The sequence below is a fragment of the Chanodichthys erythropterus genome, chromosome 14 (genome assembly GCF_024489055.1).
Source record: "Chanodichthys erythropterus isolate Z2021 chromosome 14, ASM2448905v1, whole genome shotgun sequence".
Lineage (NCBI taxonomy): Eukaryota > Metazoa > Chordata > Actinopteri > Cypriniformes > Xenocyprididae > Chanodichthys > Chanodichthys erythropterus.
In genome coordinates this window covers 1,771,649-1,799,512 of record NC_090234.1, presented here as the reverse complement: position 1 = coordinate 1,799,512, position 27,864 = coordinate 1,771,649, and the positions used below count along the sequence as shown (strand labels likewise).

The 27,864-nt window shown below is 39.1% G+C and overlaps 1 protein-coding gene across 1 annotated transcript; it reads left to right on the top strand.

Moving 5' to 3' along the window:
- The first annotated feature begins 23,411 nt into the window (after positions 1-23,411).
- On the top strand, positions 23,412-26,190 carry LOC137035559 (uncharacterized). The gene is made up of 2 exons (XM_067408977.1): positions 23,412-23,478; positions 25,148-26,190. Exon 2 carries the CDS (start codon positions 25,159-25,161, stop codon positions 26,188-26,190), a length of 1,032 nt encoding a protein of 343 aa, XP_067265078.1. The 5' UTR covers positions 23,412-23,478; positions 25,148-25,158.
- Positions 26,191-27,864: the final 1,674 nt, after the last annotated feature.

Genomic DNA, 27,864 nt, shown 5'->3' with positions numbered 1-27,864 from the left:
CCTTTTTTTGTTCATGTTTATAAGCCCTCAATTTTCCCTTAAGCCGAGTTCAGACTGCACGATTTTAGCCCCGATTTTGGCTCGCCGACAGGTTTTGAGAAATCGCAGACAAATGCCCGAAATCACAGGCAAATCGGAGCTCGTTCACGCGAGTGACAATCACGCAGTGTGAATGAGCAAAGACGCGATCTGAGAGAATCGCCGACGAGTCGCCGACGCCCGTGAGATATTTGGCATGCTAAATATCTGGACCTGTCGGCGATTCAAAATCCTGCAGTGTGAAAAGTGTTCTGACTGAAAACTACATCGGCGATGACCGACAGCCAATGAGAGAGCAAGATACAGAGCAGCGGGGAGTTATAGACCACAATATCAGCAAGCATGGCTTCATACACATAAACATTATAATTCTATCAAACAGAAACAAAGCACAACATTTGCTTGACCATCCGCAACAGCAGCACATTGAAAAGTTATGTATTTACCTCCAACTCTTGTTGCAGAACACACAATCCACAGTCTCCCCAACCATTTCCTCCTCCATATTCTTCTTTTCTTGTTTTCGCTGCAAATCAGCGCACAGGCGACTCGTATTGCAAGCTTCTTGCGGGCTACCGTTTTTAATAACAATTATAATAACTCTGGTCTTGCATGCGTGATATCGCGTTGTTTTCCTGGTGTTTGGTTGTGAAACGTAGTTTGCGTGCCAGACAGTGTTGTCTGCGATTCTTCCTATTGTAAAGTCATGCAGTGTGAAACCTTCTATCGCCGATCCATCGTGCAGTTTGAACACAGCAGCGACTGAATGATGGCCAAGATAGTCATGCAGTGTGAAAAGAACAGTGACCCGACTACTTTGAAAATCATGCAGTCTGAACTCGGCTTGAGTCTTCATCAGTTCTTGTGACAGATAGCATTTTTTTTAATTCCTGTTTTCTAAGAATTCATCATTAAAGCGTCCTTGAATGTTTCTTCATCTTTGTGACTTTCCTAATGACGCATTGTAACAATTATACTATGTTATTGTCACACAATGGGTGTGTGTGCCGGCAGACAAAAAAATACTATTACAGAATTTAATATAAATCCAATACCAAGTTTAATAAATCCCTCAAAGGCAAGCCAATCCACTAAACAGGCAGAGTGACACACCTTAACATAATCGTATGACAGAGAATGGACACAAGGCACAACTTAACTAGTTAATACAAACAAGACTTAATCAAACACAGCTAAAACCAAATGAACTAAAGACAGTTACTATAGAAACAAATGAAAAGCATGTTGCTATATGTCATGTAGACTTTTTACACTAAACTTGTGACCTTGAGAACATATGAACTTGAGGTCATGACAACACATCGATTGGCCACAACACAACGATGTACATACATAGTTTGTCATATCCATTTTGTATCAATGAAGTTCCATATCGATCAAATTCCCAAATAAAACTCATTGAACCAGTCACCATATGTTATAATGCTCATTTATTTTCTCTATAAAGCAAAACTCAACATATCGTATGCATAGTTAGCGCGTACCTGAAATGACTGTCGTGGTTTCTTTGATGCAGCCTAAAAGTAAGGAGTTAAACAGTAAATGAAGGGTCCCGTGATGGTTAAAAACAAACACAATGACAATACAATGGCATATTATGCTTCCACAAGGCAGGAGTTCACTAAAAAAGGCTAGCATCTATTCTATGTAGCTGCTGTATTTTGCCTGGCAAAGAAACTCAGAAAACATGACCCCTTGAAAAATGTTGTGCTGTTTAAAATCCTTACCTGTTGCTGCGTTTTACTTCAGCCCACTTCAGTATTTGATTCATCATGCCATAGCTAGAAAAACAAGAAGAAACGGCTAGCGCACTTTACTAGTTCCAGTTCCAGTTTACTTTTATCCAACAATGTTACTCAACCAAACTAATGACGTAATCAAATATTGAAAGATAAAAAAAATCAAATTTACATGAGCAAACAGTTATGTTTGTAAAGATATGGCTTACTAGTGCCGCTGGTGCACTCCTAAACACAGGCAAATTTACATGAGGACGCCTTGGTAAATTAACCTAACATTGCAAAATATGAGCAAAGTTACCTTGTTGAAGTCAAATCCTAAAGAAATTGTGGAGTCTCCTCAGTTTCTGCTGCTGAAAAAAGTCCTGCTCAAAATTTCTTTATTGTGATTCACAGCAAAAAATAAATTTACTGTAGAATTTACCCACCATTAAAATTTAACAATGATGCTTTGCAGGTTTACAGCAACATGCTGTATACAGGTTCTACAGTAAGGATTTGTTCATTTTACAGTAATAATGCTGTGAAAACTACAGAAACTTGTTACAGTGTGTTGAACTCTCTAGTCACCTCGGGACGGGCTTAACACTGATCCTTGCGGCATAATTTACTGTCGTTATCTTAGATTTTTCCCCGTTTAAATAGACAAAATTGTGACGGTCTGATAGGTACGACCGCGTTTTTTTGTAAGAAGGAGCACAGTTGGACCGACACCACTTTTTCTAGTATTTTAGACATAAATAGGAGATTTGAGATGGGTCTGTAATTTGCTAATACATTTGGATCTAATTGTGGTTTCTTAATGAGAGGCTTAATAACTGCTAGCTTGAACGGTCGTGGAACGTGACCTAGAGATAAAGACGAGTTGATAATATTGAGAAGAGGCTCTTCTGCTACAGGTAACAGTTCTTTCAGTAGTTTAGTGGGTATTGGATCTAGTAAACATGTTGTTGGTTTAGACGCAGTGATAAGTTTATTTAGCTCTTCCTGTCCTATAGTTGTAAAGCACTGCAGCTGTTCTTGAGGGGCGATAATTGAGGCTGAATCATAAAAATCTGTTAAAGATTGAACATTTACAATTGTATTTCTGATACTTTCGATTTTTTCATTAAAGAAATTCATAAAGTCATCACTACTAAACTGTAATGAAATGTTTTGTTCTGGTGATGTCTGTTTATTTGTTAATCTACACTGTTAGACCTTGCTGTAGAAAAACAGCCAGATTCTGACAGTAACAAACCATTTACCATTAAAACAGTAATATACTGTAGAAAACACTCCATTCTGGGTAATATTTGTCATCTTCGAGAAAAGAGCCTACAGGAATATACTGTGAGTTAAAAATGCTCAAAGTCGACACTCAGGCTGTGTTCTAAATCACACCCTATACCCTCATTCACTATTCCCTACACTAGTTCACTAATATAGTCCACTTGACAGAGTTAAATAAAAGAAGTGAGTGAATTCAGACACTGATGAACACCTGATAAGCAGAATCACTGAAGCACAGAGAAACAAGACCAGAAAAATGACACGAGCAGAAACACGAGAACTACAACTGACTTCATTCTCAAACCAGTTTGACATCATTTCTTTCATACGTACAGAAGTTCTTGCTGAGAATTAACATGATGTTGATGTTTTATTGATAACAAAATATATACATAACTTTGTACTATATGTGTGTGTGTGTGTGTGTGTGTGTGTGTGTTCTCATTGAATTAATTTTTCACTAAACTGTTCAGTTTGCAGGTCCATTTTAAGAGGAGGAGATCTTAATTGTGCATGCAGGGAATCTGATATTGCAATGATGCGGTATGACACTGGCCAACGCCTGCTTAAAGAATCAGGTCTTTTTTTCTGCTAAATTTGGTTAATAGATGTGTGTCATGACCATGTATATTAATACCTCTAGAAATTTGACTTAAATGACTTGTGGCTGGCTTGAGGTGATAAAGTGGACACTTGGGTACATTGAACATAGAATATGATTTACATTAAGACTTTACAGTAATTTGAGGATTTAATTCTTGTGATCTTTTTCAGATTCAGTGTGACAGCTGCAGTGGGTGGTAGCATTGGGACTGCATGAGCAGACTAAAAAGGAAGGCAGTCTTCATTTGTCCAGGGTGCCAAGGGCCTTTCCCCCCATCTCCCTCCACTTATTGCAATCCTTACTTTTAAAGACTCACAAAGATTTGTTTTCCAATTGTCTCTTCACCTGTAAATGAAATTGTCACCAACATTACAGTATTGACTGCTGAGTTGTTGTTGTTTTCATGTTATAGAGAAGGCTTAAATGTAATGGCACTGCTGTGATGGAAAACATTTACATATAGTTTGGTATTTGTCAAACATTTTTCATCCAGGTCCACAGGGCAATACATGGTCAGAAATAGGCAACTAGTCCATTTGATAGTGTTGAATCAGCTTTTGCCTCGGTGTTTCCTCCCAAATAAGAGATGTAAGAATGCACAATCACACCATTTTTAGTTTATTAGGCAGCAACAGATACATTTGTTCAGGATTATTTGTTGTTGCAGTGCTATAGATTCACAGAATGAGAATGAAGAAGACAGTTTAAAGTCTCACAAGATCCAAATGTTCACAAGGACAAGTAACTGAAATGAATGTAGACTCGTGTCAGTATAGTGCGTTTACTGCTGTTTCTACTGTGAACGTCTGTAACCAAGACAAACAAATCAAAAAACGTTACATACAATAAAGTGTTGAACAAAAACAGTTGTAGTCCGTCAGTAAAACATGATTACCGGAAACTCCCAGAAACCGAAAATCTCGTAACTGTCGCCTCTGGCTTGCTTAGTTGGGGACAGTTAATATTCAACAGTATTACTGATTTGACGGCGCTGATACTATTGGATGAGAATTGAACTGAACTGAGCTAGATGATGACGTCACTGTTTTCTGCAGAACTGCTTTATAGATTAAATGAACTGAATGAATAATTGATGATCTCTAAATAAACAATAATTGATCTCTTGGAACTGAATCAATACTGAACTGACTTCAGCTAAAAAATGCTGTTTCTTTGTTAGAACTTATCAGCAGAATTGAACTTTGTTCGTCTTAAACCATTTTCCTCTTTATCACTGTAAATCAGATTGTACACAGACAACAAAGCTTGAGAGATCTGCTCCAGCATTGCTCAAATTGACTGATAGTTTTTTTAAATGTTCTCTGGCTATAAACTTATAATAAAGGGATCAAACAAATGCAAAAAAATTACTCCTACATTCAACAGGTTAATTGCTGCCATTGATTACAATTATAATCTAATTACAATTGAATCTGTAGACAGATGATCCTCCCTAACAATCTCATTGATTGGCTGATTAACATTATAAAGATGAACATTCTTCCAAATTTAAGTATTTCTTTTGCTCTTTTCCACTAGGCTTTTTCTCTAAAATGAAAACATATATATTATATGCTATACAGGGATATGATTATATATCAGCCCTGTATAATATAGTGAATAGTGATTTTTTTATTTTGCAGTTGCAGTGTCTGGTCTGAATTGAGGCTTGTGGGTGTGTTTGTCCAGCCCTCTGAGAGCTTTATATAAGACAGAAATCTGTCAGACAGACATCTCTCAGACTCGATCGAGGTGAAGCTGCTCTTCTGACTGCGTCTACAGTCATCCAGGTGAGTGTGTTCCTAATAAAGAGCACTTTTGAGCTCGTAGTTCATTTGAACACCTGTACTCTCTAGTCAAGTTTATTCTGTATTACACGCATATTAAATATGATAACTAGTAATTAATATATGGTAATACTGTTCCATCATTAATGAATAACTACACCTGAACAAACAGTAATGCATTATTAAAACACCAGTAACGACTATTAACTAACAATAAACTCTGATTAATTAATTAGTAAGTAATAGTGCTTAGTTGAAGGTTGTAGTTCATTATTAGCAAGTCAATAGCTAAATTTTTGGTCCCACTTTATATTAAGTAGCTTTAACTACTATGTACTTACATCAAAAAATAAGTGTAATGTACTTATTGGGTTCATATTGAATTGAAAAACACTTTTGCTGCTATTGAGGTGGATACGGGTAAGGTTAGGGAAAGCTCTGGTGGTTTGGGTAGGTTTAAGGGTAGGGGTAAGGGGTAAGGGATGGGTCAACAGTGTAATTATAAATGCAATTACAGAAATTAATTATAGATGTAATTACATAAAGGTGTTTTAAAATATAAGTAGAATGTAGAAACATGTATGTACACAATAAGTGCATTGTATCAAATGAGTAATTTAAATGTAAGTACATAGTAGTTAAGGCCACTTAATATGAAGTGGGACCACACATTTTTCATCTCTCCCAGACAGCTACTAAGAACTGCTATATACAGGTTTATAATTAACATAAATGATACATAATGTATAATTAATTCTAAAGTAAAGATCATGATATCCCACTAGGATTGACTCAAGTACTACCAAATACTTCAGGAAGAACTACTAATTATTTGGATCAGTACTCTTAAGTGAAAAACATGATAACTCTCTAATAATTGAAATCATTGTAAGCTTTTGAGCTTTTTCAAAGGTTTTGGATAGTAATTCCTTCTGAAGGATTTGGTAGCATTTGAGTCATTAGTAGTGGGTTACCATGATCTTCACTTTAGAATACTGTTCTGAATAATTAGTCATTCCTTTGGAAGGATGTAAACATTATGTGTAAAAATTCTCTGTCATCAGTCGAATTACCTATGCTAAAGAGTGCTGTTAAAACTGTATTATACAAAGCTAACATTTGTTGTTGTTGTTGTTGTTAAATGAGAAAGTAAGTAAAACGATACCAATCATTGTTTAATGGGCGGTCTAGCCTATGGAGGATTGCTTGTCACCCAGCAACTGTGACAGCTGCCACTGATGAGCGACAGTAATGTTGTCTATACTTAAAGATATTGTCACGTTCCCAGTCATTCCCGGACTACATTTCCCAACATCCTTCCTGCCAATCACCTGCACTCACTTCACCAATCAGTAATCACCACACCCAGCTGCAGCGCATTGTCTGCATTATTTAAGCCATTCAGATCCTCACATACTGCGAGGTCTTGTTTACTCTTGTGGCAATTGTGAGTGTTAGTAATCTTGTCTGTCTGCCTGTTACTGATCCTGTCTGTTCCCCATGTATGATTCTCTGCTGCCTGTCCTTTGGACTGTTTGCTCTGTCTTGGACTTAAGATTGTTATCTGCCCACCCTGACCCACTGCCTGTTCAATCTACAGAAGGACTAAAATAACAGCATTCATTTGGTGTGGAGATTGAGTGTTTGTCTTATTCTGTGTTGCAGGTTCAGACACGATGAACGGCATTATTCCCAAGAGCAAAGCAAAAGGCACTGACTTCTGTGGAGTGAACGACTACTATTATATAATCCGCTCTGATCTCGGCTGCTATATGCAGTCAAGTGATTACAATAAAGGTTTAGACCTCTCTATTTTCAGTCTGCACCCTGCCTGCCAAAATGGAGACCATTACCTTGGTCATGAAGATGGCTACTTTTACATCATCAAGGGCAATTCCTACCGCAGAGTCACCAACCTGTCGACAGACAGCGGTGCTGTAGTTTACAGCCTTCATCCCAACTGCCGGGGTGGAGACCACTACCTTTCAGCCTTTGGCAATTTTTACATCATTTTCCAAGGAAAAGGCACTTACCGAAGAACAACAAACATGAATCAAGACTTGGATGCTGTAGAATACAGCCTGCATCCCAACTGCAGAGACGGTCTCTATTACTGGGGCCTTCCAAACAACTACTACTTCCTCAAGCCAGTCTCAAAGTGGGGAGTTGAGTACTACAAAGGTACCGACTTCAGCAAAGATGAGTGCACTGCTGTCTATTCTGTTCATCCCGATGTTCTTAACTTCCTCCCTGGTGGTCTGTCAGCAACTATAGGCCCATCCTTTGGCATTTGGGAGAATATTAAAACTATATCTAATGACAGCAATACACCAGTGACATGGCAAAAGAAAATCACTAAAAAGGTTGGATACAATAAGGAGAAGATGACCCAGATCACACACAACTGGAAGATAGCTGCGTCAGTCTCGACGGAATCTGAAGCCCTTGCAGGGTTAATTGCAAAGATGCAGTTCTCCTTTTCTGCAGAATATGGAGGTTCACATGTCAGCACTGAAAATGAAAGCTGGAACGAAATGACTGAAGAGGAAGAACAACTCTCACTTCAGCTGAAGCCAAACGAGTCTGTATATCTGTGGCAGTACAAACTGGGTCTTGGTGAAGATCAAGTGTTGTTCTGCCGTGATTTAAAGATTGACGATGATCCAAACCCTCCGACTGAAGTCCCGCTGCCACCCGCACAATCATGAAAACACATCAGGATGCTTTAACTCCAAGGATAATCAAGTGATTCAGTTAAATGCCTTAATTAAAACTTCTCTAGTAATTATTTAGAAATCTGCATGCATTGCTTAAAATGAGGCTGGAATTGTTTAATAGCAAACAGATTTTTTTCAGTTACAGTCAATGTAACTACAAATTACAACAATATTCATTAAGGTGTTATTGAAACTTTGTGTTTATGATTTTAAAAAAGCTTAGAGAAACCTACTTTAAATATAAAGAAATTTTTTCCTAAAATCTGCATGCAACCCAACTGCAAATCTTTCAATATGATGGCAAAATTGGGCTTTTGGAAAGTTTTACATAAAAAAGGTCTATATTATGGTCTATATCAGTCTATATTAATGTAGATGTAGTCATAGATGATGTCATAGTGTAATCGAAGTCTATGAAGTGTCTGATTCACAAGTCATAAAAAGAGTTGCATTCTGTACGCATGCATTTGCCGTATACATGTAATTAAAAGCTTTTTATTTTTTACTTAATTCACTTATAGCTTAAATCATTTGCAATTTGCTTTTAATATGCTAAATAAAGTTGAATACTGCTTTTAAAGTCTTGGTGTTTTCATTGCCATTCTGTTTCATTACCAAAAAACATTTGGAAACTTATTGTGGTGTATGTTTGTATATTATATTCATTAATTCATTACACACAGACTGATATATTTCAAATGTTTATTTCTTTTAATTTTGATGATTATAACTGAATGCTAAGGAAAATCCCAAATTCAGTATCTCAGAAAATTAGAATATTGTGAAAAAGTTCAAAATTGAAGACACCTGGTGCCACACTCTAATCAGCTAATTAACTCAAAACACCTGCAAAGGCCTTTAAATGGTCTCAGTCTAGTTCTGTAGGCTACACACTCATGGGGAAGACTGCTGACTTGACAGTTGTCCAAAAGACGACCACTGACACCTTGCACAAAGAGACACAAAAAGGTCATTGCAAAAGAAAAAAGTGTACAAGCAATAGGGATAACCGCACCCTGGAGAGGATTGTGAAACAAAACCCATTCAAAAATGTGGGGGAGATTCACAAAGAGTGGACTGCAGCTGGAGTCAGTGCTTCAAGAACCACTACGCACAGACTTATGCAAGACATGGGTTTCAGCTGTCGCATTCCTTGTGTCAAGCCACTCTTGAACAACAGACAGCGTCAGAAGCCTCCTGTTTTCTCTGGTCTGCTCTTTGTGTCCACAGTATTGTCATCTGAGGCATACCTCTTCACACTTCCTAAGAGTAACCCACTCCACAGGGGAAAGATGGCAAGGTAGTTATTAAATAGGAAGTTTATAATGCCTGGACAGAAGTAAAGGTTGTCCTCAGTTGACTGCCTGCTCTGAGACCTTTTCCAACAGCTGATGGAAAAATGAGGTGAATGGGGACCTGTTCATTTAATTGATTTAAGGTCCTTTTTTTCACCAGAGTGATCTGTTTCAGATTCTCCCACCACTGCATGTTCCAACTGTTCCTCTTTTAAAATGATGCTCTCCATGAAATGCAAGCTTGCTTTGACTGCTGCTGAGCTTTTATGTGTAGACAAAACTGTGCACAATGCTCTGAAGATGCTTGCAGAGTCAATGATTGAGCTAGCATTTGCAGTCTCTCAGGCCATTATCCTTGGTGTGCCTAGATATTGCCTGTCTAACTGCTTTTAGTATATGAGCAGCGCAGAGATGCAGCACAGTCACAGGTCTTATTTCCTCCCATGTTTTTCATAATGTTTTAATTTTAATAATGTTACCAAATGAAGTAACTAAAGCATTCACCGAGTCTATATCTGTTACGAATGGAGACTCAGGCAGGAGATCCAAGTGCAGCATTTATTTACAAGTGAGAGTGGTCGTACAGGCAGGGTCAAAACAGGAACAAACAGGAACAGACAGGGACAGGCAGGATCGTAGTCAGGGTACAGGCGGTAGATCAAAAGGCAGGCAGATATCACTCACAGAACGGTATACAAAACACAGGTCAGGACAGGCAGCAATGGATCAACAGCAGGTAAGAGGCAGGAACAAGAACAATAGACAGACCGGATATAAACGCTTGGAATTGTAACATGAGTTAGCAATACTTCGCGGTGAGGTGGTGTGTGTGGAAGTCCTTTATAGTCCAGGTAATGAGCAGCAGCTGGGTGTGGTGATCAGTGATTAGTGTGAAGTGTGTGCAGGTGAGTGGCAGAGAGGATGATGGGAGATGTAGTCCGGGAACAGTGACAGGAACAGACGTGATCGTGACAATATCATATTCCCATGTTCATTTATCTCTGATGAGGATTGATGCTTCGGTTGACAATAGCAAACATTAAATCTTCATGATGGTCGAGTGTTGCTCCACGCAGAAAGAGAAGGTTTTTGAGCCATTACCCAGCTGTCAGAACAAAATCAGGAGATATATTACATACTTGAGTGTTCTGTGTGGATAAAGAGATCTGTGGATCATCTCTGAGCCTGAGCCGCAGAATCAGGCGAAAGATTAAAAGTCAAAGATTGCGTATATCCGTTTATCTCGTTGAATTTCCACACAGAGGTAACGTTACACAATAATATAACAAGGATTCCTTTTGTCTCTGATAGACCACCATCTTCTCTTTAATTAAGAAAGTCTATTATATCTAGCCAAGTTTCATATTTAAGTTTCTTCCAGCACCAAATGGACTGAATGCTGGTTTAAAAGCATTTCACAGACTGGAACAGGGGTTGTACCACGACCTTTCCCAGGAAGAGTAAGGGGGTAATACAGCACTCTTATTGGTTGATTTGGTAAGCCCACCCGTAGGATCAAGATATAGAGTAACTGGGCTTTTGGTTCTTAAATGCTCCACAAGAATGCTGACGCCCATTTCAGTGTAAATATGTACACAAACGGGTTAACACTAAAGTGCTAAATGTACACTGGAATTCTTAAATATTTGGTGTCTGTCTCCTTTAGTATGGTTTGTGTGAGATGCATCTCCATCAAAATAACATTATGAAGACATTGCTTTCTCCTTACCTCAGACCCAATGACTTTTTAAGATGTTTCTGTTCAGGCACTTCATCATGTTTCCAGCCAAAAGTTCCCCTGTTGATGCTGATCGCAGTCTGCGGTAGAAATAATCGCTGGGTCCATGAAGAAGAGATTTTGCAATCTTGTCTCTTTTTAGATGTGTTGCTGGCCTACATTTTTTTCCTGTGACACTATGTTGAATTTCTCCACTTTGCTTAACAAAGAATTTCACCTGTTTGTCTATTGTAGATGGTTTGTTCTTCAACGTGAACCTGTATTTGGCAGGGCATGAGGGGAATGTGCAAATGGCTAAAATGTGTATGTATGGAGCATTTCGTTTGCTGCTATGGAGATCCTTGACATGCTGATGTTTCAAGGAAAGAGTGCAGCGTGGATTTTTTTCTTTAAAGCATTCATGAAGAAAAAGGGTCCAAGGTTTTCTTAATTTTGAGGAACCCTGTAGAGGTCTAATTTTGTTCCACTGTTTTCTCTTTAAAATCAAGGAAAACTTTCTGCAGACCTTTGGACATTGCCGCCATGTATTTGGGCCAGCCTCTGGTACCTGTGTTTCCATGGTCTCAGTTTCATCACTTTTTTGGGAGGTCCTCCAAATAAAGCAATAGACACCTGAGCACATATGTCAGACGAATATTCTGTATTTCTGTTTAAGATATCAGCTTTATAAACCACACTTTGGTTCACTGTGTCTGATTGATATATAACTATATGATATATAACTGGACCATGCAGGTCTATGGGTTTCTCGAAACATGGATTAAAACCCATAGAGGCAGTGATGCATCTGGACCAAATAATTGTACATTTAAGACTTGTAGTATGTTCTTTAGGGTCAGATACTTATTTTAAAACTTGTTTTTTTAACAGTGTGACCCTCCATTCAAAAGCTATTGAACAGGAAAGTGTGTCAGTGAAGAAACCCATAGAATAGACTGATTGGTGGAAATTGAACATCTAGAGTAAATAATTACACATTTAAGACTATGTTCTTTAGCATCAACTAAACATTTTGCAACTAGTAGGGGAGCACTGGGATTCTCCTTTCAAAAGCTATTGAGCTTGAAGGTGTGTCAATGAAGAACCCCATCGAAGACAGTGATGGTAGAAACTGAATATATATGTGAGGCACAAACTCTTTATAAACCACACTGAATGTTTTGCCACTAGTTTTTGAGATGTTCACCTAAAATAAACATCTTATTTTGTGTCATGCTTTTCAGTACTTGTCAATATTCTGATGGATTCAGTATTATGGACAGTGATATTTCTGCACAATCTATACACATGAATTGTGATATTGTGAGAGTTTAAATGTTAAATGAAGATGACAACAGGAAAACATAAAAGATGGTTTAGCCATTCTTTTAATTCAACACCTGGAGAACGCTGTTAAGTCTTTACCACGCTTAGAAAAACAGAGGGGAACAAGACATGGGCTGTAGTATGTTCTGTAGGGTCCAGATAAGATGTACTAAGTTGCTTTGGAGCAGTACGCCCATGCTTTCAAAACCTATTGAAATGAATCATATGTCATTGTTAAATCCAACACACCAACACAGTTCTCGTTCATTTTGAGGCAAATACAAAAACACTGTTGATAAAATGAAGAGATTAACTATGTTCAGGGAATAACATGCGATTTTCCACTTGTCTGGATTGTTAACAAATTACAGTTCATGTACATGTTCGTTCTTTTTCATTCCCTAGACATGTTTTCAAACCCCATCATTATAAAGAGTTTTTTTTTATTTATTTTTTTGCTAAATGATAATCTATAGCATTAGAAGACATGATGTGAGTGATATTTGGTGATACATCTGTCATTGGCTAAAATGTAGTTGTCTGATCTGAACATAAAACCAACTTTACCGCGGTATTTGAGTCTGTGTACTCATGCATTCATGCCAGTGTTACAGATCCCTTGTTCCCCTGGACTCCATTTCCCATGATCCTCCTGTTTCGTCACCTGCACTCACTTCCCTCGTCAGCTCCTCATCATCACTCATCACCTGCACCTGGACTCTATTGTTAGCACTCCCTTTATATTGCACTCACTCCCTTCACTCCTCGTCCGTCTTGAATGTTATTTACTGTGTATGTTGGCGTTCCTTGCCTTTGTTTGATTAAAGTTCTATGTTAATTGTGGAAATCCGTATCAGCCTCATCTCTACACCAGCATATCATCTCTACACCAGCTGTTTATCTGAGTGTGCGCATGTGAAAGAAAAAAAAAGTAGGATATAAATTATTTATTTCTTAACAATCATCTGACATTGAATCAGATGAAGACTGGGAATCAGTCAGCAAAGAGCCTCCATCATACTGAGGTACATGATGACGGCACATCATCAGGAGAGGAGCCCTATCCCACACCTTCCCAAAGAGCCTCTGCCAGCAGAAGATGTGATTATTACGGTGGCCGGGAGGGGACATGTTCGGTTCACTTAGTTTTGTCGTGGCCATGATATATAAACTCGTGGGAACATGATAATAAGTCGTTCCCTCATCATATGATCTCGAGGCCACGACATAAGGATGTTGTTTCCTCTACAAAACAATCTTGTGGCCACGACTTCATTATGTTGAGGGAACAATATCTATTTCTCATAGCCACGAGTTACATGTGTAAACAATCTGCGCTACCATAGCAACCTGGAACTATCAGAAATGGATAAGATTATAATAATATTCATTTTTAATTAAGAAAAAGCACGGAATTAAGAAGTGATTATTAACATGCTGCCTATTGTGTTGTGTGCGATGTCTACAGAAGCATTCAAATGAAGTTTATCAATAAATATTAGAATATGCCGTTTATATTTTTATCACATCCAACAGTCTTTTAAATCCATTCACTGATTGTTAATTTCTTATTTCATATTTTTTACATTATTATTATTATTATTATTAGGCTATCATTATTGGTTAAATGTTTTTATTCATTGTTATGTAGCCCTATTTGCTTTATTTTCCCCTTCATTTCATGTATCCTTTCTGTAGGCCTATATTATGTTGTTAGCTATATTTTGTAAATACATTAAATGCCAGATCATGCCAATAAAATGTGACTTTATGACTGTATTGTAGTCGTGAAGATAGGATAAATGAGCGTCTGTTATCATTTGTAGACCCTCGTGCCCGTGACAGCATTTGAATGAAGTTCAAATAATTTATTATTATTAATTGGTTATATGTTAAAAGAATATTTAAGCTAAAAAAAAATCCATTCACTGATATAGCCCAGACAAAAACTTAATTTTGTTCATCATTTTATTCATTTTATTTAGGTTTAATAGGCATAATAATAATAGTAATTATAATAAAGACACGATCAGGTTAAAGGGCTGTGAGATGGGACGGACAAATGTTCATTATCATTAAATTATCACAAATTGATAAACTTCATTTGAATGCTATGGTGGCAACATGTTGACTATATAGACAGCATTAAAATAATAATATTTTCTTAATTCCGCACTTATTTTATCATTCTTAATTCCAAGTTGCTATGGTCACGCAGGATGTTTCCACGACGTTACATCGCGTGTCCAAGACATAATGATGTTGTTACCTTGACAAAACGATCTTGAGGCCACGACATATTATCAAGTTCCCACGAGTTTAAGCCGGGCACACATTTAACGACTAGCTAAAACATTCTAAGACTGAGCTCAACACACAGCGATTGTTTCCTGCGACTGAAGCAGATTTATATACTTTCACATGGAATTTGAACACTGACTGTAACCGCAGACTGAACGCAACTGGCTCTGACTGGACGCGTTTGAGCGCGATCAGTCATAAATATCAATTTATATTCATAATCGGCCTTACAATCGTTAAGTGTGTGCGCAGCTTTACATGTTGTGGCCATGACAAAACTAAGTGAACCGAACATGTCCCCTCCCAGTCACCGTATATTATAGCTATAATGTTAAATAAAATAAAAATAATATACTAAATAGTTTGACATAATAGTGTGAGATATGTAGCCTTTGTGCCAAATCGCGATAACGAGCGGCATGTTGCCCATAACATCTAAGAAATATAACTGTAAAATTTGTAAGTAGTTTGATATATATAGTATCAGTTCTAATAATAAAGTGTTTTAATACCATAGCACTTGTTTTGTATCTTTATTTGGACAAAATTTAGTTTCAAGAATTTAATAAACATTATAATGTGTTTATGCTTCAGTTACTATGTGTCAGCAATATTTGACAGTAAATCTGTGTGATCGGGACCCAAACAGATTATACTCCTAATAAAAGAACCCCAAATTTTCCTCCCGATAGCAGGCTTTCAACTAAATGAAAAGGACAAGCAGAAACAATGCCACAAGATCACAAGTTTATTTATTAACAAGTTACTATTAAAACATTAAGCACAACATTCATAAAAAAAACTATTTATGTTTAAGGGTCACCCCTTGGCTTAAACCAAGCTAACATTCAATGACATAGCAGGTAGCCAAGATACCATATTTATAGGGTCCCCAAAAAGAGTCCTCAATTACTTTACAACGTACAACCAGCCCAAAGGCTTTGGTCTAATCAGACAAAATGTACCGGCCACCTTCATAGCCAAATGTTAATAACAAAAGTACCGATAAGCAATAATAAACAATAATAAGCAATGATAAGAGAATAACTGGAAGTGGATACTTTTTTACAAACATTTCATACAGCTCAAGTCATGAACCAAGAATGAAAAGAAAAAGAACACAATTAAACACTCCAAATCAACCAAACAAAAAAAAACAATTTATATATTAACCACTTCAAACCAACACAACGTAATACACACAAAACAAAATCAAGAGGAAAAAAACACTTAAAATAAACCATAAATTGTCAATCCTTTAACTGAGCGATATCACTGTAAAGGCAAAGAAATAATACCCAAATCAACTCACAATGAAACCAAATACTACAAATAAGAAACACACAATAACAAAAAAAAAATATATATATATATATATATATATATAAATAAAACTTATTATAAAATATAAAATTTATATAAAATATAAATACAACAACAACAACAAAAAACTTCAATCCAGCTCGAATACACCCACACACGCACGCACACACTCACAATACATTTTTTTGGACCGACACCACTTTTTCTAGTATTTTAGACATAAATGGAAGATTTGAGATGGGTCTGTAATTTGCTAATACATTTGGATCTAATTGTGGTTTCTTAATGAGAGGCTTAATAACTGCTAGCTTGAACGGTCGTGGGACGTGACCTAGAGATAAAGACGAGTTGATAATATTGAGAAGAGGCTCTTCTGCTACAGGTAACAGTTCTTTCAGTAGTTTAGTGGGTATTGGATCTAGTAAACATGTTGTTGGTTTAGACGCAGTGATAAGTTTATTTAGCTCTTCCTGTCCTATAGTTGTAAAGCACTGCAGCTGTTCTTGAGGGGCGATAATTGAGGCTGAATCATAAAAATCTGTTAAAGGTTGTAAATTTACAATTTTATTTCTGATACTTTCGATTTTTTCATTAAAGAAATTCATAAAGTCATCACTACTAAACTGTAATGAAATGTTTTGTTCTGGTGATGTCTGTTTATTTGTTAATCTACACTGTTAGACCTTGCTGTAGAAAAACAGCCAGATTCTGACAGTAACAAACCATTTACCATTAAAACAGTAATATACTGTAGAAAACACTCCATTCTGGGTAATATTTGTCATCTTCGAGAAAAGAGCCTACAGGAATATACTGTGAGTTAAAAATGCTCAAAGTCGACACTCAGGCTGTGTTCTAAATCACACCCTATACCCTCATTCACTATTCCCTACACTAGTTCACTAATATAGTCCACTTGACAGAGTTAAATAAAAGAAGTGAGTGAATTCAGACACTGATGAACACCTGATTGTCACGATCACCTGTGAGAGTGCCCTTTAGCCAGTAGAGGGCACTCCGTCCCGGACTGTCATTTCCACCTGCCTCATGGACTACATTCCCCATACACACTTCCCGGACTAATCACCACTCATCATTGCACCCAGCTGTTGTGTATTTGGTCATTAGTGTCTGTCTATTTATACCTGCTTTGTCTCTGCCTTTGTTATGGTGTCTTCACGAATGTTCCTGATTTCTCTGTTTTGGTTTTCTTTGTGTTTTTCTTGTTTTGTGTTCGGACTGTTACTGTGGATTTTGACCCTTGCCTGTTTCTGGATTTACGGTTTGGATTACCCCATTAAATTACTGCAAATGGATCTTGCCGTTTCGTTTCTGTGATTTTACGTGATAGAAGACACCATCACATAAAGGATCCAGCAGGATGGGAATCCAGATCACTCCCCCGGCTACTATAAAGGAGCGAATGGATCGCCTAGAAAATTTGATCACCCTTAAACAACGGGGGAATCAGGTGGGTGGATTGGCACAATTATTTTGGACCCTGGCTGTAGGGCTGGGTTACAATGATGCGGCTTTAATCGACCTTTTTAATGATTGTCTGGACAACTCATTACCTCTGTGGGAGATGGAGAGACTGGGAGACCTGGACTTTTGGTGGTTCGTCCACTATCTTGAATGTCGGAGTGGGGCCCGCACCGAGTCAACTAGAGCATGCTCCAGCCAGTGAATCCCTCCCTGAAGTCACAGAGGAGGTGGGCACTGAGCCTCTGCTTCACCCCGGTAAAGGGAGGAGGAGGAGAAGGAAGAAGGCTTCCTTCATCCCTCAAGGCCCGGAGGCCTCTCCAGCCATTGAGTCCGCTCCAGAGCCCGCTCCATTCAGTGAGTCCACTCCAGAGCCCGCTCCAGTGAGTGAGTCCACTCCAGAGCCCGCTCCAGTGAGTGAGTCCACTCCAGAGCCCGCTCCAGTGAGTGAGTCCACTCCAGAGCCCGCTCCAGTGAGTGAGTCCACTCCAGAGCCCGCTCCAGTCAGTGAATCCACTTCAGAGCCCGCTTCAGTTAGTGAGTCCACTCCAGAGCCTGCTCCAGTCAGTGAGTCCGCTCCAGCCAGTGAGTCCGCTCCAGCCAGTGGGTCTACTACAGAGCCCGCTCCAGTCAGTGAGTCCGCTCCAGTCAGTGAGTCCGCTCCAGCCAGTGAGTCTACTACAGAGCCCGCTCCAGCCAGTGAGTCCGCTCCAGCCAGTGAGTCTACTACAGAGCCCGCTCCAGCCAGTGAGTCCGCTCCAGCCAGTGAGTCTACTACAGAGCCCGCTCCAGCCAGTGAGTCCGCTCCAGCCAGTGAGTCCGCTCCAGTACGGCATGCTCTCCCTATCAGTCCGGTGATGGCCAAGAGGGCTGTCCTCACGTTCTATGTTTTGGCGGTCTTGCGTGCCTGGAGGATGCTCTCAGAACAGCCTCAGCCTGAGCCCGCTGCCGTCCCAGAGCAGCCCCAGCCTGAGCCCGCTGCCGTCCCAGAGCAGCCCCAGCCTGAGCACGCTGCCGTCCCAGAGCAGCCCCAGCCTGAGCACGCGGCCGTCCCAGAGCAGCCCCAGCCTGAGCACGCTGCCGTCCCGGAGCAGCCCCAGCCTGAGCACGCTGCCGTCCCGGAGCAGCCCCAGCCTGAGCACGCTGCCGTCCCGGAGCAGCCCCAGCCTGAGCACGCTGCCGTCCCGGAGCAGCCCCAGCCTGAGCACGCTGCCGTCCCGGAGCAGCCCCAGCCTGAGCACGCTGCCGTCTCGGAGCAGCCCCAGCCTGAGCACGCGGCCGTCCCAGAGCAGCCCCAGCCTGAGCACGCGGCCGTCCCAGAGCAGCCCCAGCCTGAGCACGCGGCCGTCCCAGAGCAGCTCCAGTCTGAGCACGTTGCCGTCCCTGAGCAGCTCCAGTCTGAACACGTTGCCGTCCCAGAGCAGTTCCAGTCTGAGCCCGCTGCCGTCCCTGAGTCCTCCGCTCTCCCTGATACGGCCACGGAGACCATTATCGAGCTGTCCGCTCCCCTTGATACTGCCACGGAGGCCGTCACCGAGCTGTCCGCTCTCCCTGATACGGCCACGGAGGCCGTCACCAAGCTGCTCGTTCTCCCTGATACGGCCACGAAGCACCATTGGCCAGCCCTGTCGCCGCCGTCCAAGCCTACTGCCCTGCCGCCGCCGTCCAACCCTACTGCCCTGCCGCCGCCCAAGCCTTCTGCCCTGCCGCCACCGCCCAGATCTTCTGTCCTGCCGCCATCATCCAAGCCGTCTGCCCTGCCGCCGTCGTCCAGGCTTCCTGCCCTGCTGCCACTGCCCCGGCCGTTGGAACCGCTGAAACCCGCCTGGTCAGTTCCTCCAGCGCCGCCCTGGCAACCAGCCAGGACTCCAGACCCCAGGGAACCCGCCTGGTCAGTTCCTCCAGTGCCGCCCTGGCATTCAGCCAGGACCCCGACCCTCTTAGAGCCCCCGTGGTCTGTTCCACCGGCTCCCCCCTGGCCTTCGGTTGGGGGCTCTGGTCCTGGCCCACCATCCCTCCCCCTGATCCTCCTCCGGTCCACCTCCCTCCTGAGTTTTGGGAGTTTTTTATGTTTTTGTTTTGTTTGTCTGGTGGAGCGTCTGGTAGCCGCTCCTTTGAGGGGGGGTAATGTCACGATCACCTGTGAGAGTGCCCTTTAGCCAGTAGAGGGCACTCCGTCCCGGACTGTCATTTCCACCTGCCTCATGGACTACATTCCCCATACACACTTCCCGGACTAATCACCACTCATCATTGCACCCAGCTGTTGTGTATTTGGTCATTAGTGTCTGTCTATTCATACCTGCTTTGTCTCTGCCTTTGTTATGGTGTCTTCAGGAATGTTCCTGATTTCTCTGTTTTGGTTTTCTTTGTGTTTTTCTTGTTTTGTGTTCGGACTGTTACTGTGGATTTTGACCCTTGCCTGTTTCTGGATTTACGCTTTTGATTACCCCATTAAATTACTGCAAATGGATCTTGCCGTTTCGTTTCTGTGATTTTACGTGACACTGATAAGAAGAATCACTGAAGCACAGAGAAACAAGACCAGAAAAATGACACGAGCAGAAACACGAGAACTACAACTGACTTCATTCTCAAACCAGTTTGACATCATTTCTTTCATACGTACAGAAGTTCTTGCTGAGAATTAACATGATGTTGATGTTTTATTGAAAATAAAAATGTACATATATTGTTTTGTGATGCGTCTCTAAGCACCTTTACCTTATTTTCATTATTCTCAGGTTAGGTAAGAAAGTCAAATCTGACCTAAATTATAAGCATTTTAAAAATACTTACAATCAGACAGAAGACTTCTCCGTGGTCTGTTCAGACTCAACGACTTCAATTAATGCCACATGAGGCCGAGTTTAGTTATAAAGTTATAAGTTCATTTATTTATTACATTAGGATTACTAGCATTACATATATTCTACTAACATTCTATACAAGTAATCAAATAAAGTATAAGTATTGAGAAGTTCTTCAGTCAAGGCAATATCAGCGATGGAGGCATCATCAGCTGGTTCTGGTGTCGGAGGTGTAGCCTCAGGTGTGAAGCAGCTCCTCCTGCTCTCTTCATGGTCCAGCCTTTTATAGACTATCTGACCTCTTGATGTCATCTTCTTGGGAATTCCCCTCATCTGAATCTATATATAGAGGCCTGTCTCTATGTTCTGGACTCTTTTCCTCTGGAGCGCCCTGCTCTTCTGATCAAGACTCCTTCAACGGTAAGATTGCCTTCCTTTCTAATCTACTAACATGTTACTAACAAATGCATTTCCAGTTGTTTTGTACTCTTTCATAAGTGATTAATACATGATTTAATAAAAACGTTACAATACCAGTTGTCTGTCATTTTTCAATACAAACATCTGTTGTTGGGGTTTCTTTTCCTTTTTCCACACATCCAATTTCTAATTTATCAACAGTTTGTTTTAATACAAAAGTTATCACTTCCAATTGTTTCACTGTTTATACATAAACAACTTATCTATATCTCTTACAACAGCTGTACTTTATAAACAGCTAACTTCTTTTCACTTGTTTACACACAAACATGTTTCTTCCTCCAAGACGTCTCTTTATTACAGCTGTACTTCATAAACAGCTAACTTCTGTTTATATTCAAATCAAAGTTGTGTTGTCATACTTATAAATCACTTATTTCAATAAATGTTTTTTCTCTTAAATCACAGTTGTGTTTTCATTATTATACTTTATAAAGTGAAGTGGTACAAGTAGCCTAGAAAAGTTGCATTTCCTAATGAAGCAGGATGTGGCTCATATCCAAAAAAAAAAAAAAAAAAAAAAAAAAAATATATAGATATATATATATATATATATATATATATATATATATATATATATAATTTTGTACTATGTGTGTGTGTGTGTGTATTCTCATTGAATTAATTTTTCACTAAACTGTTCAGTTTGCAGGTCCATTTTAAGAGGAGGAGATCTTAATTGTGCATGCAGGGAATCTGATATTGCAATGGTGCGGTATGACACTGGCCAACGCCTGCTTAAAAAATCAGATCTTTTTTTCTGCTAAATTTGGTTAATAGATGTGTGTCATGACCATGTATATTAATACCTCTAGAAATTTGACTTAAATGACTTGTGGCTGGCTTGAGGTGATAAAGTGGACACTTGGGTACATTGAACATAGAATATGATTTACATTAAGACTTTACAGTAATTTGAGGATTTAATTCTTGTGATCTTTTTCAGATTCAGTGTGACAGCTGCAGTGGGTGGTAGCATTGGGACTGCATGAGCAGACTAAAAAGGAAGGCAGTCTTCATTTGTCCAGGGTGCCAAGGGCCTTTCCCCCATCTCCCTCCACTTATTGCAATCCTTACTTTTAAAGACTCACAAAGATTTGTTTTCCAATTGTCTCTTCACCTGTAAATGAAATTGTCACCAACATTACAGTATTGACTGCTGAGTTGTTGTTTTTTTCATGTTATAGAGAAGGCTTAAATGTAATGGCACTGCTGTGATGGAAAACATTTACATATAGTTTGGTATTTGTCAAACATTTTTCATCCAGGTCCACAGGGCAATACATGGTCAGAAATAGGCAACTAGTCCATTTGATAGTGTTGAATCAGCTTTTGCCTCGGTGTTTCCTCCCAAATAAGAGATGTAAGAATGCACAATCACACCATTTTTAGTTTATTAGGCAGCAACAGATACATTTGTTCAGGATTATTTGTTGTTGCAGTGCTATAGATTCACAGAATGAGAATGAAGAAGACAGTTTAAAGTCTCACAAGATCCAAATGTTCACAAGGACAAGTAACTGAAAAGAATGTAGACTCGTGTCAGTATAGAGCGTTTACTGCTGTTTCTACTGTGAACGTCTGTAACCAAGATAAACAAATCAAAAAACGTTACATACAATAAAGTGTTGAACAAAAACAGTTGTAGTCCGTCAGTAAAACATGATTACCGGAAACTCCCAGAAACTGAAAATCTCGTAACTGTCGCCTCTGGCTTGCTTAGTTGGGGACAGTTAATATTCAACAGTATTACTGATTTGACGGCACTGATACTATTGGATGAGAATTGAACTGAACTGAGCTAGATGATGACGTCACTGTTTTCTGCAGAACTGCTTTATAGATTAAATGAACTGAATGAATAATTGATGATCTCTAAATAAACAATAATTGATTTCTTGGAACTGAATCAATACTGAACTGACTTCAGCTAAAAAATGCTGTTTCTTTGTTAGAACTTATCAGCAGAATTGAACTTTGTTCGTCTTAAACCATTTTCCTCTTTATCACTGTAAATCAGATTGTACACAGACAACAAAGCTTGAGAGATCTGCTCCAGCATTGCTCAAATTGACTGATAGTTTTTTTAAATGTTCTCTGGCTATAAACTTATAATAAAGGGATCAAACAAATGCAAAAAAAAATACTCCTACATTCCACAGGTTAATTGCTGCCATTGATTACAATTATAATCTAATTACAATTGAATCTGTAGACAGATGATCCTCCCTAACAATCTCATTGATTGGCTGATTAACATTATAAAGATGAACATTCTTCCAAATTTAAGTATTTCTTTTGCTCTTTTCCACTAGGCTTTTTCTCTAAAATGAAAACATATATATTATATGCTATACAGGGATATGATTATATATCAGCCCTGTATAATATAGTGAATAGTGATTTTTTATTTTGCAGTTTCAGTGTCTGGTCTGAATTGAGGCTTGTGGGTGTGTTTGTCCAGCCCTCTGAGAGCTTTATATAAGACAGAAATCTGTCAGACAGACATCTCTCAGACTCGATCGAGGTGAAGCTGCTCTTCTGACTCCGTCTACAGTCATCCAGGTGGGTGTGTTCCTAATAAAGAGCACTTTTGGGCTCATAGTTCATTTGAACACCTGTACTCTCTAGTCAAGATTATTCTGTATTACACACATATTAAACATGATAACTAGTAATTAATATATGGTAATACTGTTCCATTATTAATGAATAACTACACCTGAACAAACAGTAATGCATTATTAAAACACCAGTAACGACTATTAACTAACAATAAACTCTGATTAATTAATTAGTAAGTAATAGTGCTTAGTTGAAGGTGGTAGTTCATTATTAGCAAGTCAATAGCTAAATTTTTGGTCCCACTTTATATTAAGTAGCTTTAACTACTATGTACTTACATCAAAAAATAAGTATAATGTACTTATTGTGTTCATATTGAATTGAAAAACACTTTTGCTGCTATTGAGGTGGATACGGGTAAGGTTAGGGAAAGCTCTGGTGGTTTGGGTAGGTTTAAGGGTAGGGGTAAGGGGTAAGGGATGGGTCAACAGTGTAATTATAAATGCAATTACAGAAATTAATTATAGATGTAATTACATAAAGGTGTTTTAAAATATAAAGTAGAATGTTGAAACATGTATGTACACAATAAGTGCATTGTATCAAATGAGTAATTTAAATGTAAGTACATAGTAGTTAAGGCCACTTAATATGAAGAGGGACCACACATTTTTCATCTCTCCCAGACAGCTACTAAGAACTGCTATATACAGGTTTATAATTAACATGAATGATGCAAAATGTATAATTAATTCTAAAGTAAAGATCATGATATCCCACTAGGATTGACTCAAGTACTACCAAATACTTCAGGAAGAACTACTAATTATTTGGATCAGTACTCTTAAGTGAAAAACATGATAACTCTCTAATAATGACTGAAATCATTGTAAGCTTTTGAGCTTTTTGTAAGGTTTTGGATAGTAATTCCTTCTGAAGGATTTGGTAGCATTTGAGTCATTAGTAGTGGGTTACCATGATCTTCACTTTAGAATACTGTTCTGAATAATTAGTCATTCCTTTGGAAGGATGTAAACATTATGTGTAAAAATTCCCTGTCATCAGTTGAATTACCTAGGCTAAAGGGTGCTGTTAAAACTGTGTTATACAAAACTAACATTTGTTGTTGTTTTTGTTGTTGTTAAATGAGAAAGTAAGTAAAACGATACCAATCATTGTTTAATGGGCGGTCTAGCCTATGGAGGATTGCTTGTCACCCAGCAACTGTGACAGCTGCCACTGATGAGTGACAGTAATGTTGTCTATACTTAAAGATATTGTCACGTTCCCAGTCATTCCCGGACTACATTTCCCAACATCCTTCCTGCCAATCACCTGCACTCACTTCACCAATCAGTAATCACCACACCCAGCTGCAGCACATTGTCTGCATTATTTAAGCCATTCAGATCCTCACATACTGCGAGGTCTTGTTTACTCTTGTGGCAATTGTGAGTGTTAGTAATCTTGTCTGTCTGCCTGTTACTGATCCTGTCTGTTCCCCATGTATGATTCTCTGCTGCCTGTCCTTTGGACTGTTTGCTCTGTCTTGGACTTAAGATTGTTATCTGCCCACCCTGACCCACTGCCTGTTCAATCTACAGAAGGACTAAAATAACAGCATTCATTTGGTGTGGAGATTGAGTGTTTGTCTTATTCTGTGTTGCAGGTTCAGACACGATGAACGGCATTATTCCCAAGAGCAAAGCAAAAGGCACTGACTTCTGTGGAGTGAACGACTACTATTATATAATCCGCTCTGATCTCGGCTGCTATATGCAGTCAAGTGATTACAATAAAGGTTTAGACCTCTCTATTTTCAGTCTGCACCCTGCCTGCCAAGATGGAGACCATTACCTTGGTCATGAAGATGGCTACTTTTACATCATCAAGGGCAATTCCTACCGCAGAGTCACCAACCTGTCGACAGACAGCGGTGCTGTAGTTTACAGCCTTCATCCCAACTGCCGGGGTGGAGACCACTACCTTTCAGCCTTTGGCAATTTTTACATCATTTTCCAAGGAAAAGGCACTTACCGAAGAACAACAAACATGAATCAAGACTTGGATGCTGTAGAATACAGCCTGCATCCCAACTGCAGAGACGGTCTCTATTACTGGGGCCTTCCAAACAACTACTACTTCCTCAAGCCAGTCTCAAAGTGGGGAGTTGAGTACTACAAAGGTACCGACTTCAGCAAAGATGAGTGCACTGCTGTCTATTCTGTTCATCCCGATGTTCTTAACTTCCTCCCTGGTGGTCTGTCAGTAACTATAGGCCCATCCTTTGGCATTTGGGAGAATATCAAAACTATATCTAATGACAGCAATACACCAGTGACATGGACAAAGAAAATCACTAGAAGGGTGGGATACAATAAGGAGAAGATGACCCAGATCACACACAACTGGAAGATAGCTGCGTCAGTCTCGACTGAATCTGGAGCCCTTGCAGCGTTAATTGCAAAGATGCAGTTCTCCTTTTCTGCAGAATATGGAGGTTCACATGTCAGCACTGAAAAAGAAAGCTGGAACGAAATGACTGAAGAGGAAGAACAACTCTCACTTCAGCTGAAGCCAAACGAGTCTGTATATCTGTGGCAGTACAAACTGGGTCTTGGTGAAGAACCGGTGTTGTTCTGCCGTGATTTAAAGATTGATGATGATCCAAACCCTCCGACTGAAGTCCCGCTGCCACCCGCCCAATCATGAAAACACATCAGGATGCTTTAACTCCAAGGATAATCAAGTGATTCAGTTAAATGCCTTAATTATAACTTCTCTAGTAATTATTTAGAAATCTGCATGCATTGCTTAAAATGAGTCTGGAATTGTTTAATAGCAAACAAATTACAACAATATTCATTAAGGTGTTATTGAAACTTTGTGTTTATGATTTTAAAAAAGCTTAGAGAAACCTACTTTAAATATAAAGAAATTTCTTCTTAAAATCTGCATGCAACCCAACTGCAAATCTTTCAATATGATGGCAAAATTGGGCTTTTGGAAAGTTTTACATAAAAAAGGTCTATATTATGGTCTATATCAGTCTATATTAGTGTAGATGTAGTCATAGATGATGTCATAGTGTAATCGAAGTCTATGAAGTGTCTGATTCACAAGTCATAAAAAGAGTTGCATTCTGTACGCATGCATTTGCCGTATACATGTAATTAAAAGCTTTTTATTTTTTACTTAATTCACTTATAGCTTAAATCATTTGCAATTTGCTTTTAATATGCTAAATAAAGTTGAATACTGCTTTTAAAGTCTTGGTGTTTTCATTGCCATTCTGTTTCATTACCAAAAAACATTTGGAAACTTATTGTGGTGTATGTTTGTATATTATATTCATTCATTCATTACACACAGACTGATATATTTCAAATGTTTATTTCTTTTAATTTTGATGATTATAACTGACAGCTAAGAAAAATCCCAAATTCAGTATCTCAGAAAATTAGGTTCAATATTGAAGACACCTGGTTCCACACTCTAATCAGCTAATTAACTCAAAACACCTGCAAAGGCCTTTAAATGGTCTCTCAGTCTAGTTCTGTAGGCTACACACTCATGGGGAAGACTGCTGACTTGACAGTTGTCCAAAAGACGACCACTGACACCTTGCACAAAGAGACACAAAAGGTCATTGCAAAAGAGGCTGGCTGTTCACAGAGCTCTGTGTCCAAGCACATTAATAGAGAGGCGAAGGGAAGGAAAAGATGTGGTAGAAAAAAGTGTACAAGCAATAGGGATAACCGCACCCTGGAGAGGATTGTGAAATAAAACCCATTCAAAAATGTGGGGGAGATTCACAAAGAGTGGACTGCAGCTGGAATCAGTGCTTCAAGAACCACTACGCACAGACGTATGCAAGACATGGGTTTCAGCTGTCGCATTCCTTGTGTCAAGCCACTCTTGAACAACAGACAGCGTCAGAAGAGTCTCACCTGGGCTAAAGATATACACAGTTATAGTTACCAAAAATGACCACAATTCAGTACAGGATTGCATAAATGATTATTCATATCTTTTCAGTTGTTGCATAGCTTGACCCCAAATGATTCAATCATTATCTAGCACCCTCTATGAAACATATGTGAGTACATCGTGTTGAACTTGTAATTAGGTAACTAATTTTTAGTACATTTGTATTTGGTGTACAATAGTTTTTGCATGGTGGAACAAACTGTTTTAAAATCATGTTAAATATCTTTCTTTAAAATTATGTACTATAGTACTAAAGCAAATTTTTTCACCAAAAATTTTGCCAATGCTAATTTTTATAAAGACTCATGTACACGTCGCTTTTCACTCGCATCCTGCTTAAACAGTGTACTGAAATAAGTGTTAAAATGTTGCATTTTATTAGTTTATGACTGATAA